This window comes from Sorex araneus, chromosome X (assembly GCF_027595985.1).
Source record: "Sorex araneus isolate mSorAra2 chromosome X, mSorAra2.pri, whole genome shotgun sequence".
Classification (NCBI taxonomy): Eukaryota; Metazoa; Chordata; class Mammalia; order Eulipotyphla; family Soricidae; genus Sorex; species Sorex araneus.
In genome coordinates, this window is record NC_073313.1 from 53253525 (window position 1) to 53268995 (window position 15471).

General features: G+C 37.4%; 1 protein-coding gene across 1 annotated transcript in view; it reads right to left on the minus strand.

The window, feature by feature from the left end:
* DGKK (diacylglycerol kinase kappa) overlaps positions 1–15471 on the minus strand; it is a 182524-nt gene that overhangs the window by 18235 nt on the left and 148818 nt on the right. Inside the window, exons 13-19 of the mRNA XM_055121079.1 lie at positions 11515–11596; positions 9016–9107; positions 7887–7986; positions 7146–7362; positions 5563–5667; positions 4964–5060; positions 3168–3275 (exon numbers count right to left, since the gene is read on the minus strand). Coding sequence (XP_054977054.1) covers positions 3168–3275; positions 4964–5060; positions 5563–5667; positions 7146–7362; positions 7887–7986; positions 9016–9107; positions 11515–11596 — 801 coding nt within the window. The remainder of the gene's footprint in view (positions 1–3167; positions 3276–4963; positions 5061–5562; positions 5668–7145; positions 7363–7886; positions 7987–9015; positions 9108–11514; positions 11597–15471) is intronic.

Sequence of the window (15471 nt, forward strand, 5' to 3'; positions counted from 1 at the left end):
AGGTAAATATGCTACTTTTACTTGATGTTGACTTTGTTTTTAGATGGGGGGGAAAGGCTTTATTCAAAAGCAATGCTTATCAAAGCTAAGAGAATAACTGGCTTGTACATACTAGCTACTCTGGAAAATACCATTCCTGAAGCACAGTATTTCAGCTGCTTGTAATCAGTTTCTTTGAAGGATAAGATTAAGCTTGTAATTTATTTAAAAGATAAATTTCTGGCAAATTATTTTCCAAGTTATATCAAACAGTTATCTATATTCTACAGAATAAAGTTCACCTACTTATACAGTCAATGGAGAAGATAAGGATGTTGGGAGTAGAGTTGGAAAGGGTATGGTCTGGCTGACTGTAGAATCTCTGACATAAATAGGCAGATAGTTACAATTACTAGAAAGACTGCATAGGGTTTACTATAAGCATGTAGCATATATGAACTACCACAGGTTTTGTAATGTAAGAAGGCTGACACAAAATTATAGAAGTCACTATGTTTAGGCAAATTAGTTTTTTATCTATAATATAAGAATATAATTATATTAAAAGAATAAATATATCTAGGATAACCAAAACCATTCTGAAAAATATCAAAGTTGGAAGATTTATGTTTACAATTTCAAAACTTATCCCAAAGTTACAATTATAAAAGACAGTGTAGTACTTGCTACTACTTGCATCATAGATCAATGGAACAGGGTTAAGAGTTTCAAAAAAACATTCTATTTTTGGTCAATTGTTTCCACAAAGATACCAAAACAATTCACTGTATGGATATGATAACTTGAAAAAAAGATGCTAGGGTAATAGAGTATCTACATACAAGACTTTTCTAAATTTAGATGCTTATATCATACCATACACAAAACTAATTCAATGAAGATCATAGATGTAAAAGATTTCAAGCTTATTTTTGGCCAAATCTAGAAGTGCTTAGGGACGATGCTAAGGTATCTTTCCTGGTAGTGCCCAGGGGATTATATGTGGTGCTAGGTATTGAACAAGTCTGTCATGTGCAAGGCCAGTGCTTTATATCTTGACTATCTCTCTGGATCAGAAACTAAAATTAAGAACTAAAACAACAAAAATTTTGAAAAAAAACTCAGAAACATATTTCAAGATACTAGATTAAAAAAATTTTGGATAGCACCTATAAAACATGTTTTATAAAAGAAAAAATAGAATCAGTTTGACCTCATAAATATTTAAAAAATGGAATTTCAAAAGATAATGTTAAGCAATGGAAAGACAGGCTTGGAGATAGTATGAAGGTTCAGGTTCATGCCCTGCATCTGTCTGATCAGATTCAATCTGTGGTACCACATCGACTCTGAAACATCACTGGGTGTATCCCAATGTCCTCTGAGCATTTCTGGGCATGGTGCTGGAGGTCCCTGAGCAAGACCACGTGTGGTGCTAGAGGGCTATCCATCTTGATGGTCCTAGTACTGCAGGACAAAAGCAATACAATATATGAAGGTCTTAGCATTGAACTATTAAACATTGATACTAAGTATCACCAAGGGTGTCCCCTGGAGTCCTTGAGCACTTCTTGCTGAAAGCCACCCTAAAAACTAAAGGTAAAGACAGATATGTAGAGCCTTGCATGCATAAGCACCTTGGTTTGATATCTGGCACCACCAACCTCCTCATTTTTCCCCAAAAAAGAAATGAAAAGTTAAGCGACAATCTAGAAAAAATGTTTTAAATACCCATAAGTTATAAAGTACTTGTTTCTTATCCCAAGTTTTCTTTGAAAAGAGGTTCTTGTCACAAGGGTGGTGATGGTTGGTGTTATGTTTTTCACCTAGAGTTCATTTTTTTTAATCACCGTGAGAACAGTTACAAAGCTTTCAGGTTTAAGTCTCAGTCATACAATGATCAAACACCCATCCCTTCACCAGTTCCACCACCAAGAAGCCCAGTATACCCACCCTCCAGACCCCAACCCTGCCTATGTGGCAGATGATTTTCACTTTATTCTCTCTTTACTTTGATTACATTCAATATTTTGACACAAAACTCACTACTATTATTTTGGATTTTCCCCCAACAATCAGACCTGCCGAAAAGGCATCATTAGATAATTTGTTTCTATTACTGATAATGAAGAGCATATGATGTTGCACAGCTGCGACAGTGGCCACGTGGTTTTGGAATTCTGGTATTTTAGTAATTAAGTCCAGAGGTATTTCTGCCAGCAGCCACTGCATTCCAAGATTGGTTTGTGTGCTTCTGGGATCATGGTTGTTCAGGAATGGAGGAGCAGTTTGTGGGTGGCCACTTGGGGTCTTGTTTGGGAGGGGATCAGGGCCTGTTCTGCCCCCCATCACGAGATTTCCCGTGCACCCCATCACTGCAAGCTCCTACCTCTCTGTCCAGTTGGTTCTGAAAAGTCGCAGTGGCCATGCTGCTGCAAAGGGGAAAAGGCCAAGGGACAAAAAACCTTCCCCTCCTGGGGTGGCACAGGGCCATAGCTTAGTTCGCAGTCCAGGAACATTTCTACCAGCAGATGCTGTGTTCTGAGATTGGTTTGTGTGCCTCTGGGATCTTGGCTGTTCAGGAGTGGAGGAGCCGTTCATGGGTGGCTGTTTGTTCATATAGAAATCTATGGCTAGACTTGGAAGGTAACACCAAGTTCAGGATGCCAGTACAGAGTTATCACAAACCAGCCAACATTTAAGGAAAACTGTTTCTCTCATGTGCAGAATGTGAATTATTAGTGTAACAAAACTTGCAAGAAACTACAAAACATCCAGTGAAAACTATGGTGGTTTTCTGCGTGGGGTGGGCAGAATGAGAAATGGGAGTTTATTTGGTGGTAGGAGGGCCCTGAAGTTTCTTTGGTGTTGGAAATTACATACATTGTTTAAATTGTGTATATTTGTGTTCATTAGACAGGTATGGAACTAATTCCATGAATATACATAGTATTGTAGATTTATGATGAATCAATGAAATTATATTTAATCTGAGCTTAATTTAGCTCTATAACTTGATAGTTATAAAACAATATAAAGCAAATTAAGGCTAATCTTGATACTGATACAGTTTGACTCCACAGGACCTCTTATTTTCTGTTGTTTGCTTAGCAAAAGGGGTATTAGGAATATGTTTGTGTATTATGATGGTATGTTTGCATGTAGGGAGGGGGATATTATCTCCTTACTTGTGTTGCTCTGGGTGTTCTTCTCTTCTGGTGTTGAACTCCAAAGAAATTTTAGCATCCAGTCCAATTCCAAAATAGTTATTCATGACACATCTTTCTTTGAAGCGTCTGGGATTAACCAAAGGAAAGAGGATAGATATTGGTACAGGGAAGAAGTGCTCCTATCATTAGACCTAAACACTCTAATTCAATATTCAAAACCATGGATGGGTGCAAGTCATAATGACGTTCTTGGAGACACCTGTGAATGTCCTAATGTACTGCAATCAATTAGTTAGCAATAAAATAGTACATACAATCAGTTGGGAGGACTCAAATAGGATTGGAACTCACACTAAGAAGCCATTTTCAGAGACTATAAGATATCTGTGGCTAATATTTTCTTCACATATAGTAAAGGAAAATAGAACTCTTCCTTCAAATAATGTTTGAATATCTCTGATAAAAGTGTATGATGTGTGGAATGAGGAGATGGTTCCAACTGCACACAGTTGGTATGCACACGACCCTGGATTTGATCTCTTCCATCACATGACCTCTTGAGCACCATTGGATATAGTCCTAGTGGCCCTCAGCAACTGCTGAGGAAACCCACAAAACAAAAATATATAGTGTGTCTAAATTCAGCAATACTGTTTTCAACAATGTTTGAAGTTATTTTTAGCATATACTTTGTTAACAAAGACAGATAAAAGAGGTTGTATATATATGTATATGTACATATGCATATGTATTCATACATACATACATATATACACATATATAATAAGGCTAAGCATCCATCTTAGGTACTTAAATTAAAATGAGTGATGTGTAAGAGCCAGATTTTGCTAGCTCATGTAAGACTATTTCTATTTATGTCTCTCACTTCCTAACTAGGCCTTCACTATCAGTATGTTAGTGATTTGAAACAGACCATGGTAGATTTACACCACGAATAAATCAGAGTTACCCAAGAGCTAGTTATTAAACATTTGCCAGCACACCACTGAGAAAAAATCATTAGGTAGGTCCATGAGACCTCAGGCATGAGCTTAAGTCAATGGTGAAGTAGAAGGGAGTGGGAGTTGGAAAATAGATTAAATGGGAAGTTGTGTATATATATATATATATATATATATATATTTGCTTTTTGTGTTTGTGTCCTTTTGAGAAACTAAAAATTGGTAGTTTAATTTCTCAATAAAATATATGCATATATATTTTGATTTATTACTAAAATTATACTATATTGTTCACACAAGATTTGCTTTCTTTAATTATAGAGTACAGAAATTTACGTTTCTGTGACTGATGCCCAAACTGATTTCCTTAATGGAATTTAAAATGAATAAATGTTTAAGAACTCTGCTCCTGGGGATATTCTAAAATGGAAGGGCTATAAAACAGATATCTTTAGGTTTGCTACCTAATTGCTCATTTATTATTTTTCAGCAGATCTAGTCTCTTGCTCTTAAAAGCAAGAGTGGAAAACAATCTTTGAAAATAATAGCTAATATTTATTAAGTGCTTATTATAATGATAATGATGGTTAGCACATATATCACTTAAGTGTATGTCAAGCACAGCTCAATTCAAGTACTTTTCATATACAAAGTCAATAAATGCAATAAACGTATGTGGTGACTTCAATTATCTCAGTTTATATTTAAGTACACTGAGGCTCAGAATGGTTGAATTTGTTGTGTACAGTCACACAACTAGTAAGTAGGTCAAGATTTTACTGTGGGTATTCATAGATTATGCTTTTGACCATAAAAAAGAAGTCATAAAAGGTGACAGGGCTGTCTACTTACATAGTTTCAGGTTTGAAGTGTAAATACTCCAAATTGAGATGTTCTAGGTCTTCATTTTTGAGAGAAGATATAGAAGCCAATGTGCCACAATGAGAACCTTGACCAAAAAAGTATTATTGTGATGTTAGATGCAAACAAGAAATCCCTTTCCTCATTGTATCTCACCCTATTATCTCTGTGAAAGTGGGTCAAGTTCAATGATTTTTTTCCTAGATGATAAACATAGACTTTCCAAAGAGTTAACACCTTGGATGGCCTGGAACTTTCTTGGAGAACAGTAATGCTGGACTGCTTGCTTGATTGTAGTGAACACAGTTTTAAATTATGGGGTTCACTAATGGTTCATTTTTCAAGGTTCCTAATGGCATTATTAGTTCTTGACATTTGGAAGACTCTATGTTGGAAACATATTGGAAATATTAGCAAGATTTATATATATATATTTCACACTGTAAGTTTGAGATTTGGGGAAAGGAGGCAGGGATATCTACAGAAGTGTAAGATTACGGGTAAAAGAAACACATGAAAACACATTTTTATCCCTTGGAAACTAGAAAACAGTGATGGAAGCTAGTATAAAATAAGAGAGAGGGCCTTACGTGTTCTTGGGCTCATCTGGCTGATATCTTCGGAGTCATCTTCAAGGCAGAGAGTTGAACTAAAGTTCTTAACCGATATGGTCTGTCGACTTTGTTCATCTAGAACTGCAGAGATAAAGGGCAAGAAAGAAAGGAAGGGAAGGAGGCAGGAGAAAAGGGAAAAGAGGGAGGATTAGTCACTTAATTGAGCATTTCTTCTTTTGTTTGCCATGCAGAATGTGGGTAGGCAATGAAGACTCCCATGTTATCATTATGCTTCCTCATAACATTGATGCCAAGTCTTTATATACATTACAGAACTTTCTCTATTTTACCATTTTCTTTTTCTTCTGCTACCCAGTAAGTGTAGTTTCAGGGTCTGTGACAGGGGAACAGGGTAGAAAACGTTCTCTGCTACCTCTATCCTTATTTCTTTGTTAATTCATTTTCTCAGAAGAATTTTATCCCAAATTTGAGTCTAGGGTCATGTCGTGTTTTTACTCAAATCTCACCTATATGCAGAATATTTTGATGTCTCCCTTTCACCAGCCAATACGTTGTATAGCTCAGGTGTATAGCCTGTGCCCAAGTTCATTCAATCCCTACATTATTAGGGATGATTTCTTTGTCACACAACCACAAGATGTACCTGTAAAACTAACTTATGTGTTTATGCAACAGTCTGAGAGTTGGTTTTGGCTACATCTGATTAATCTGATCCTCAATGCTTTGAAACTAAGAAATAGAGGCAAAATGTTTAATCATTTAGTGTACAGAAATATTTTCTTTCTTTATTGTAAACTTGACTGAGTTTTTATCTACAGGTACTAGGTCTGGAGACTAAGTCAAAGGCATGCCAAAGGGACTTTTTGCTACATGGATTTTTGCCCAATTCCATAGTTATAATAGAATATATGTGGTCTTACAAACATATATTTGATATGTGTCTTGAACAATTAAAAAACAATTCCTTAGTTCAAATAGAATATATGTGGCCTTACAAACATATATGTGATATATTTCTCAAAGAAACATGGAAGTGGGAACCCAGATATTCATAAGTTGGGTGAGATAAAAGAGGTCTTCATAATGAGTTGGAAATTTGAAGATTGCCATGGTTCGTGGCAAATGCAAGCAAGGACTGAAGCAAGGACTGGCACAGCATGTTCAGAGCCCCTGTGCTTGGTTAATACTGTAAACAACATGCAGATGAACAATATTTTTTCTATAATAGTTGCAGGCTTAGTGGTTGTGAGAAAACAGAAACAAGTATAAAAACTTTCATTTTTGGTGGTTGAAGCTTACAAAAATTTGAGCCAGGCCACTTAGGAGCTACAATAGTTTAGGATGAATGTTAGTTCTAAAAATAAATAACTAGCAACAACTGAGTACCTAGAAGGTAAGAGGAATCAGAGGGTAAGTTTATTAGTACTGAGACTTTTCAGAGAAGCAGTCTTATGATTGACTTTGGGTGCTCTAGGAAGATAGAATCTAGTCAACTTTTGGTAATAGAGTCAAAAAGGAAACACAGAGCAAGGGAGACCTGTAAAGAATGCAATGCAATTGCCATCTTTACCCTACCTCAATCATTCTGGCAGCCTTACCTTGTTCAACTTGGAATACGATGAGTTTCAAGGATTTCTGGAGGGTCTGTGCCTTTGTGGACAGCTCCAGCTTGCATTTGTTCATGTGGTCTATTTGAGGTATGAAGGGCTTCCCATCTGCTTTGATGCTCATTGCACCTACTTTAAAACACTCAACTGATCCCTCCTCAGTAAGGATATCAATAAGGACACTGAGCTTGTCATACATGATGTCACTCTATTTGGGGAGAGAGGAGACAAGACATTGTCATGAAGCACCTATCTGGAGAGGACAAAATGAGAAGCTGGGATGATAAAGGGAGAAGTGAGGAGGGGTGTCAATTGACTGGGAACAATAATCACAGACATTTACATGTGGGAGATGAAAGTTTGGGGAAACTTAAAAGGGGGCAAACAAACAATTTATTTCCAAGGAGCTATAGACGTCAACATATGTCACCAATTTTTCTTCTGTTCAGAGTGTTTGTAAAGTGAAAACGAGGTAATTTAAACGTTTATGGACTTAGAATTTTCCAGAAGAGATTAATTTCTTTTGGGGGGTGTGTACCTGACTTGAGGCTGCATAGTGTCTTTCTTCATTAGGTGAAAGATGGGTTTGATGAGGTTAAATTTTTCTCATCAGAGATAGTTACCAACTATGCTCGTTATTTTCATTTATAATTTTCAACAAGAAACACATTTGACTTTATTTAAAAGGTGGCCCTAGATCCAGAGTATAAAACAAAAGAAATGGAAACTCACTTTCAAAATAACAGACTCTACTGCTGTGTTGTTCTGCTTTATTCTACTCCAGGCCTTTACAATATCAAGCATGAAATCTTCTACTGCTGAGCACAGGAATCTGGAAACATAATATAAATGGCACAGTGTGATATGGGCCATGAGATTCAGAGCTCATCCTTCTAATTATATCATTAGTTTCTATCTTCTTTCTCCTCACTGTCTTTCTTTCCTGACATCTACTCCTTTCCTCCCCTGTCCCTAACCCTTCTCCATTTTTTAGCATTTTTATGCTTCTTCATGTTTATATGGTGAAACACATAAGTGCCTAAGGAATTTCACTAAGATTCCTTAGTCCGAATTTTAAATTTTTACAAAAGAGAACTCAAACCATCTTGCCTCAGTTTCTCATCCCAAGTCAGATCAGCTATGCTTAAAAAGTACATTTAATTTGCTGTAAGCACAATGAGATTTGGAGGCATGTTTCTTGAAGGAGAATGTGGTAGACTTGGCAGGAACTTCCTCATAAAGTCTCAGGAGTAATGAATGACCCACACATTTTAAAGTGGATAATATATTGCTCAGATTGTGAAAAAGCACCAGAACAGGTACTATAGTCCCCTTTCCTCCTATCAGCTGGAAAGCAATTTGTCCCAATGTAGATATCCTACATGTAGATATACTATGCTCTTGGACATATGAAGTGTTATTTCCATTCAGTCACTTCTCTGTGCTTTTTGGTGGTGGTGGTAGGGAAGCAAGAGGCATTTGGGCCACACTGGCAGTACTCAGGAACTACTCAAGGAACTGTTGGCAGTGTCAAAGATCAAACTGGAGTCAATTGCATGGAAAGCAAGCACCTGACACTCTACTATCTCTCCAGTCTCCTTTAGTAAACCTTATTTTGAAGTTCTGGATTGCAGTTTTGTGTTTTTGAAGTAGTATATGTTCTTCCCTTGATACTCTCTTCCTTTTTCTAAACTTTCTAGTTATTAGGCTTGAGTTGAGATAGATCAATTTAGAAGGTCAGCATAAACTTTTCTTGGCTCTAATACCAAATTTATCAATGCAAGTGCTCCCACCTCTGACCTGTAACAGTCTACAAGTTGTGTTTTTATATGTCCAAGTTTAAGAACAGATGAAGACTCACCTCGCTGCAATGACTATCTCTGTGGGGTACTTGGCTCTCAGAATTTTGTTCAACTCAGTGGTTGCAGACTCTAAGTTCTGGATGGCAGCAGCCTAGGAAGAAAAGCAGTGATTAGCCCTGTAATATCAGCACTGTGACATAGTATGCTGCCCATTCTCATAACAACATTTCTCACTGATTTTTTAATGGCAGCTCAACTGCCTTTCTGTAAATAATCACAATCAAATAATATTGAAGATTCTCATAGATAACCTTATATTTGTGATCATTCAAATATGAGATACTTATTATTTTCCTTTTATTTACATTAATGCTTAAAAACTAATTTGAAGAAAGTAATCTTTGTTCCATATTTCAATTGAACAAACAAGTTCATATTATGTAATTTGCAGTTAATAGACCTAGGATTAAAACCCACATCTTTCCAAGCTGAGTGTCACCTCTCAAACTATTATCAATAACAATAGAACCAACTACTATAGCACTTACTAAGTATCAGGCTCTGTTCAAAGTTATGCATTTTTCTCTATGTAATCCCCATAACAAACTTATGACATAAGGATTGTTACTCTGATTTCAGAGAACAGATAACTAAGGTATAGAAAATGTGGAGCTGTGAAGTGCAGAGCCAGGATTCAGTTAGACAGTATGAATCTTGACTATGAATTCCTAACTATATTTTCTGCTTATCCTCCTCCTTTTACTGCATTACTGTCACTGTCATCCCATTGCTCATCAATTTGCTCGAGCAGGCACCAGTAATGTCTCCATTGTGAGATTTGTTGTTACTGTTTTTGGCATATCAAATACGCCTTGCCAGGCTCTGCTGTGTGGGTGAGATACTCTCAGTAACTTGCTGGGCTCTCTGAGAGAGATGGAGGAATCACACCCGGCTCAGCTGTGTGCAAGGCAAACACCCTACTTGCTGTGCTATCGCTCACCCATTCTATATTACTCTAACTCTGTGACGTTTTAAATGTGTAATTTTCCTTTTATCCCGGTTACTACTCCACCAATCCGAATCCTGATGATTTTATTTTAATTTAATTTTTGAACCTTCCAAGTGATGCGCAGGAGACCTCAAGACCTTACTACTGACTCTTGGCTAATTGAGCCATATGTTCAGTGAAAGGGCCTGAGGGTACTGTGCTACTTAGGTCCTACTGTGCTGGGGATATTTGGGCCACCCAAGGAATGCTGGGGGCTCCAGGGACACTCCAGGGGGTGTTGAGGGGCCTCTAGGGTCTGGCAAATACCAGGAAACCACAGGATGCTAAGAATTGAACCCAGGTTAGTTGCATGCTGGGCATGCACTTTAACTTCTGTAATTTCTCTTGGCAGCAAACCACCTTCATCTTTTGTCTAACCAATTTCAGCACCTCTTATATTTTCACGTTGCTTTTATTCCTTCAATTATTTTTCCACATGCTATAGAACTCTTCTGCTTAAAACCCTTCATTAGCAGAATATATAGAAGGAAAGTGATAAAATGCAGTGACATTTTAACTGTAAAGTATATTACTTAATATTTCCTATGTTTGAAATTTTTCATTACAAATAAGATAGAAAATTCTAAAATTCTCATGGCTATTAGAATCAAATTCTAAACTTTCTACTGTGCTTTTCAAGGGCCTTCCTGACATATAGTCTAATTAGTTATCTTAGATTCATTAGTTGCATTCTCTAGATAGTATTTAATTGGTCCCCTATGCTAACCAAAATAAATATATTTTAGTTATTTCAATATACTCTCTCTTGCTTTTGGAACAATACACATTGTGCTGTCTGCATGGAACAAGTATTCTATTTTCTTTAGCCTAGTTCTCTTTCTATGGTCTTTAGACTACTTCTGAAAAATTACTTGTTCTTAGAAAATTTAACTTTTTCCTATTGACTGGATTGGTAATACCTGCTATGTATTCTAAATTCCTTCGATGTCTTTCTATAATAACAAGTACTACTTATTAAAACCTTTTGTTCTGCTATTGCAATTAGACTATGAATTCCATAAAAGAATGAACTATATCATTCTTTACAAAGTAGTGTATAAGAACTGCGTGCAAAATGTATATCACAGGGGCTGGAGCAATAGCACAGCGGGTAGGGTGTTTGCCTTGCACGCGGCTGACTCGGGTTCGATTCCCAGCATCCCATTTGGTCCCCTGAGCACCACCAGGAATAATTCCTGAGTGCAGAGCCAGGAGTAACCCCTGTGCATCGCCAGGTGTGACCCAAAAAGCAAAAAAAAAAATAACAAAATGTATATCACATATAATGTTCAATCCATAACTATTTCCTATAAATATTTTGTATGAATAAGCAAATAGTTTAATGAATCATATCCCCAATGCTTAAGATAATTTGTGTTAAATAATTGTTAAATAACTGATATGTCCCTAATCCTCATATCATGTTTTCATTGAACCCAAAAGTCCAAAATATTTTTTCTGTATTTTGTTTATTGTTTCACTATGTAATAAAGATGCTGGCCTGGGTTACCTCAAACATGGATACATCCATTTCACCTGCTCCTCCTGGCAGTGGGGTTTGTCTGGGAGTCTCACGGATCAACACACTCCATCTAAAATTAATTTAAAAGACAAACATACTTAATCTTTGTTTCATCACAGGTTAGCAGGAATGATTCACATGTCAATTAACAGGTAAAAAAAAGGTTGTGCAATAATGGTAGGGTATAATATAATAGGTATCCATGCCATCTCTGGTCACTTGATCCCTAAGTAAACTACAAGATGCTTTACGAACTATCCTTCATGACTTCCCTTGGCCATTGTGTTGGAAAAACAGAATTTTTGGAGATTAGTACTCAACCAAGATAGTCATCCAAATCACTTGATATCCATTTGTAAAATATACATGTTAATGACCTACACAATATCTAATTAATATTTATGGCGACAGGCAGGGCCAAAATGGCTGAGTAGGGAAAGGTTATACTGTACTCTACTGTTATCACAGCAAAACCTACACAAAATATTGAATCACAGAATAATGACTGGAATCTTATTGAAAAATTTCATTGTAGAATCCAGCCATTTCCAGAAGAACCCAATTTCTAAAAAAAATTTTATTAGTGAATCACCGTGAGGTGCAGTTAAAAACTTTTGGGGTGTGTGTCAGAATATTCAACTCTGTTCCATTGGTCTGCAGTTCTGCATTTATTCCAGTACCATGCTGTTTTAATTATTACCGCTTTGTAGTACAGTTTGAAGTTGGGGTGATTGATTCTTCCCATTTTCTTTTCCCCAAGAATTGCTTTAGCTATTCGTGGGGCTTATTGTTCCATATGAATTTCAGGAGTGTTTGCTTTTATGAGGTGTTTTCCCATTGCTTGTTGTCGCTTGTATACTTCCTGCAGCACATCTTTTAGCTTGGTTATTCTGTCTTAGGCTGTAGCCATTCTACTATTGAGGGCACGCACTGAGTTTTTAATTTCATCTACAGAATTCTTTATTTGTGACACTTCTTTTCATAGTTTTTTTTTATTTCTGCTCTCATTTATTCTTGTATTTTCTCAGCTGTCCATTCCATTGTTTCTTTCATGTCCTTCTTTAATTTACTGGATGTCTGTTGAAACGTTTCTTTGAGTTCATTGAACATTTTCAACATTTCATCTCTGAATTCTTTATTGGAGAGATAATATTTGTGGGTGATGTTTATTGAGGCATCTGGGCCCTTTTCCTCATCTTCTCCTAGTTGTGGTGATTTTTGTTGTTTCTTCATGTTTTTATAGTAGTTTGGTGGTGGGGCCTTTGAGTTCACTATGAGTATGCCCCACTAATTGCAAGAAAGGATTCTGGATGAGCTCAGTTTATGATGGTCACCTATTTCCTCTTCTAGAGTATCACCTTCCTCTCAGGTGTTACTTGGTGGCATATGTGAGGTCTCTGGTGAAGCTTTGGATGATGTGTTCTTTTATATTGGACTTGTAGAGATTTTTGTGACACCAGTATTATGGAGTAATAGAGGTAGGCTACTGGACTATTGGCCTAACGTGTTTGAGATGGCCAGGATATTCTCCACAGAATTAGGTGATGGAAATGAAGAAGGGAATCCAGAGTGCCAGGAAAGGGTAAAATAAATACCATCCCAAAATATGCCACGCCCACTTCTGGAGAGGTCACGCCCACTACCGGGGATGTGGTTGTGGTGACTGGCAAGGAAGCGGCCTGGGTCTGGTTTACTGACCTGCTACAAGGAGCACACCAGGCACGGTGATGGAGGGTGGCGAAGAGGAAAACCCAATTTTTGAATAGGGACCAAGAGCTAGGATTAGAAGCAAATGAATAAAACCATCCCATGAAAGGGGTAGGGTGGAGAAGAGATTAACAGTTGGAGAGATTTCTAAACTGTTGAGGCATATGGAACCTTGCTGTGAGAAACGAAGGAAGGGGACTCAAGCTGAAAACTCAACACTCCAACCTTAAAGTTTTTAACCTTAAAGCTCAACTCCCTTTGGGGCCCAGAACTGCTCAAAGGCTTGTGGGAAAGAAATTTTCTCCTTCCCTACAAGTGAGAAAATCACACGTCGGGGTGGGGGTGGGGGCGGAGGGCAAATTGTGACTGATGGGAACTCTGCTAATGTTTGGTTCCTCCCACAGATCAGAGCTGTGTGGGCCATACTTTTCTGAGTGGGCAACAGCATTAGTAGACACCAGTTAATATCCCACCTCCATATTCCGTAAGATTCACATTTTGCTCTTTTATACACCAGAGCTAGGATTAGAAGCAAATCCTAGCTTCTAAGGCAGCCTGACTAACCCATCCACATTAGGTCAATAGTCCATAAACTACTACTTCAATCAACATCCTGCCAAACTCACAAAAGTAATGGTGAGTGCAAGAAACAAATACAACCCTGCTCTAAAAAGTAACAGTAAGGGGCTGGAGGAATAGCACAGCGGGTAGGGAGTTTGCCTTGAACGTGGCCGACCCGGTTCGATTCCCAGTATCTCATATGGTCCCCTGAGCACCACCAGGGTTAATTCCTGAGTGCAAAGCCAGTAGTGACCCCTGTGCATCAGCGGGTATGACCCAAAAAGCAAATCAAAGAAAAAAGAAAAAAAGTAACAGTAAGTTCAGGTCAAAGAACACATTCCCTGAATCACCAAAAGAGGCTCCAAACAATTACAAAAGGAAAACCAAACTGGAATGGAATATCCTTGATGTGGAAAGAAGAGACCACCACCCACAGAGCTCCAGCAGAGTCCTTCCTGACTGTGGTGGGATATTCTGATAGTGTATTGGGAAGAACCACATCCAGAGTACCACTGGTACCATGGTGAAACAGAGAGAATTCTACAGCTAGGAGTGGATGAAAATTGGAGCCCCAAAATGACAACATGGAACATCCCCATGTATAATTTCTCAGATAAAGAATTCAGAAATGAAGTGGTGAGGGTGTTTTATGAGCTCAAAGAAACAGTGGAATGGATATCCAATAACATAAAGGAGGATGTGAGAAAAACAGTGAAATAGACAGCAAATAAATAGATGGGAGAATGTGAGAGTAGAAATCACAAAACTACAAGCAAAAATGTCATTAATAAAAATCGGTAGATGAAATGAAAAACTCAATGACTGCCTCAACAATAGAATAACAGCAGCTGAAGACAGAATAAGCTAGCCTGAAGATGTGATGAAAAAAGTCCAAGCAACAGCAGAAGATGGGAAAAGATCTCAAAATAACTCAAGGGTAGACAAAAGAACTATGAAATAAATTCAACAGGAACAATATAAGAATCATCAGAGCCTCAGAAGGACAGGAATGCAACACCAATTGGAGATAACAAAGAAATCACTGATTAAAAGTTCCCAGAGCTAGAGGAGGCAAGCATCCATATCCAAGAAATCTTAATGACACCAGAAAAAGACACCCCAATAAAAAGACTGCAAGACATATCCTAATCACAATGTCAAAAAATACATAGAGATAACATAGATATAAAACACTGAAAGCAGTAAGAACAAGGAAGAAAATTACACACAAAGGAGCATTATTTAGATTTACAGAAGACCTATTGAATGAAACCCTCCAGACCCTAAGTCAATGGTGGAATATTGTAAAAACTACTTAATGAAAAGAGGGTCTCACAAAAAATATTTTATCCACGTAGACTCTTATTCATATTTGAAGGAATGCTACACAAATTAACAGATGAACAAAAGCTCATGGTTATTACATGGTAACCTCAAAACAAAAATATAAATGAAAGTAACAAAAGAGGCAATGAAAGTTGATAATAATATAAAAGACGGGACTGGAGCGATAGCACAGCAGGTAGGGTGTTTGTCTTGCAAAAGGCTGATCCAGTTTGATTCCCAGCATTCCATATAGTCCCCTGAGCACTGCCAGGAGTAATTCCTGAGTGCAGAGCCAGGACTAAACCCTGTTCATCACCGGGTGTGACCCAAAAAGCTATATATATATATATA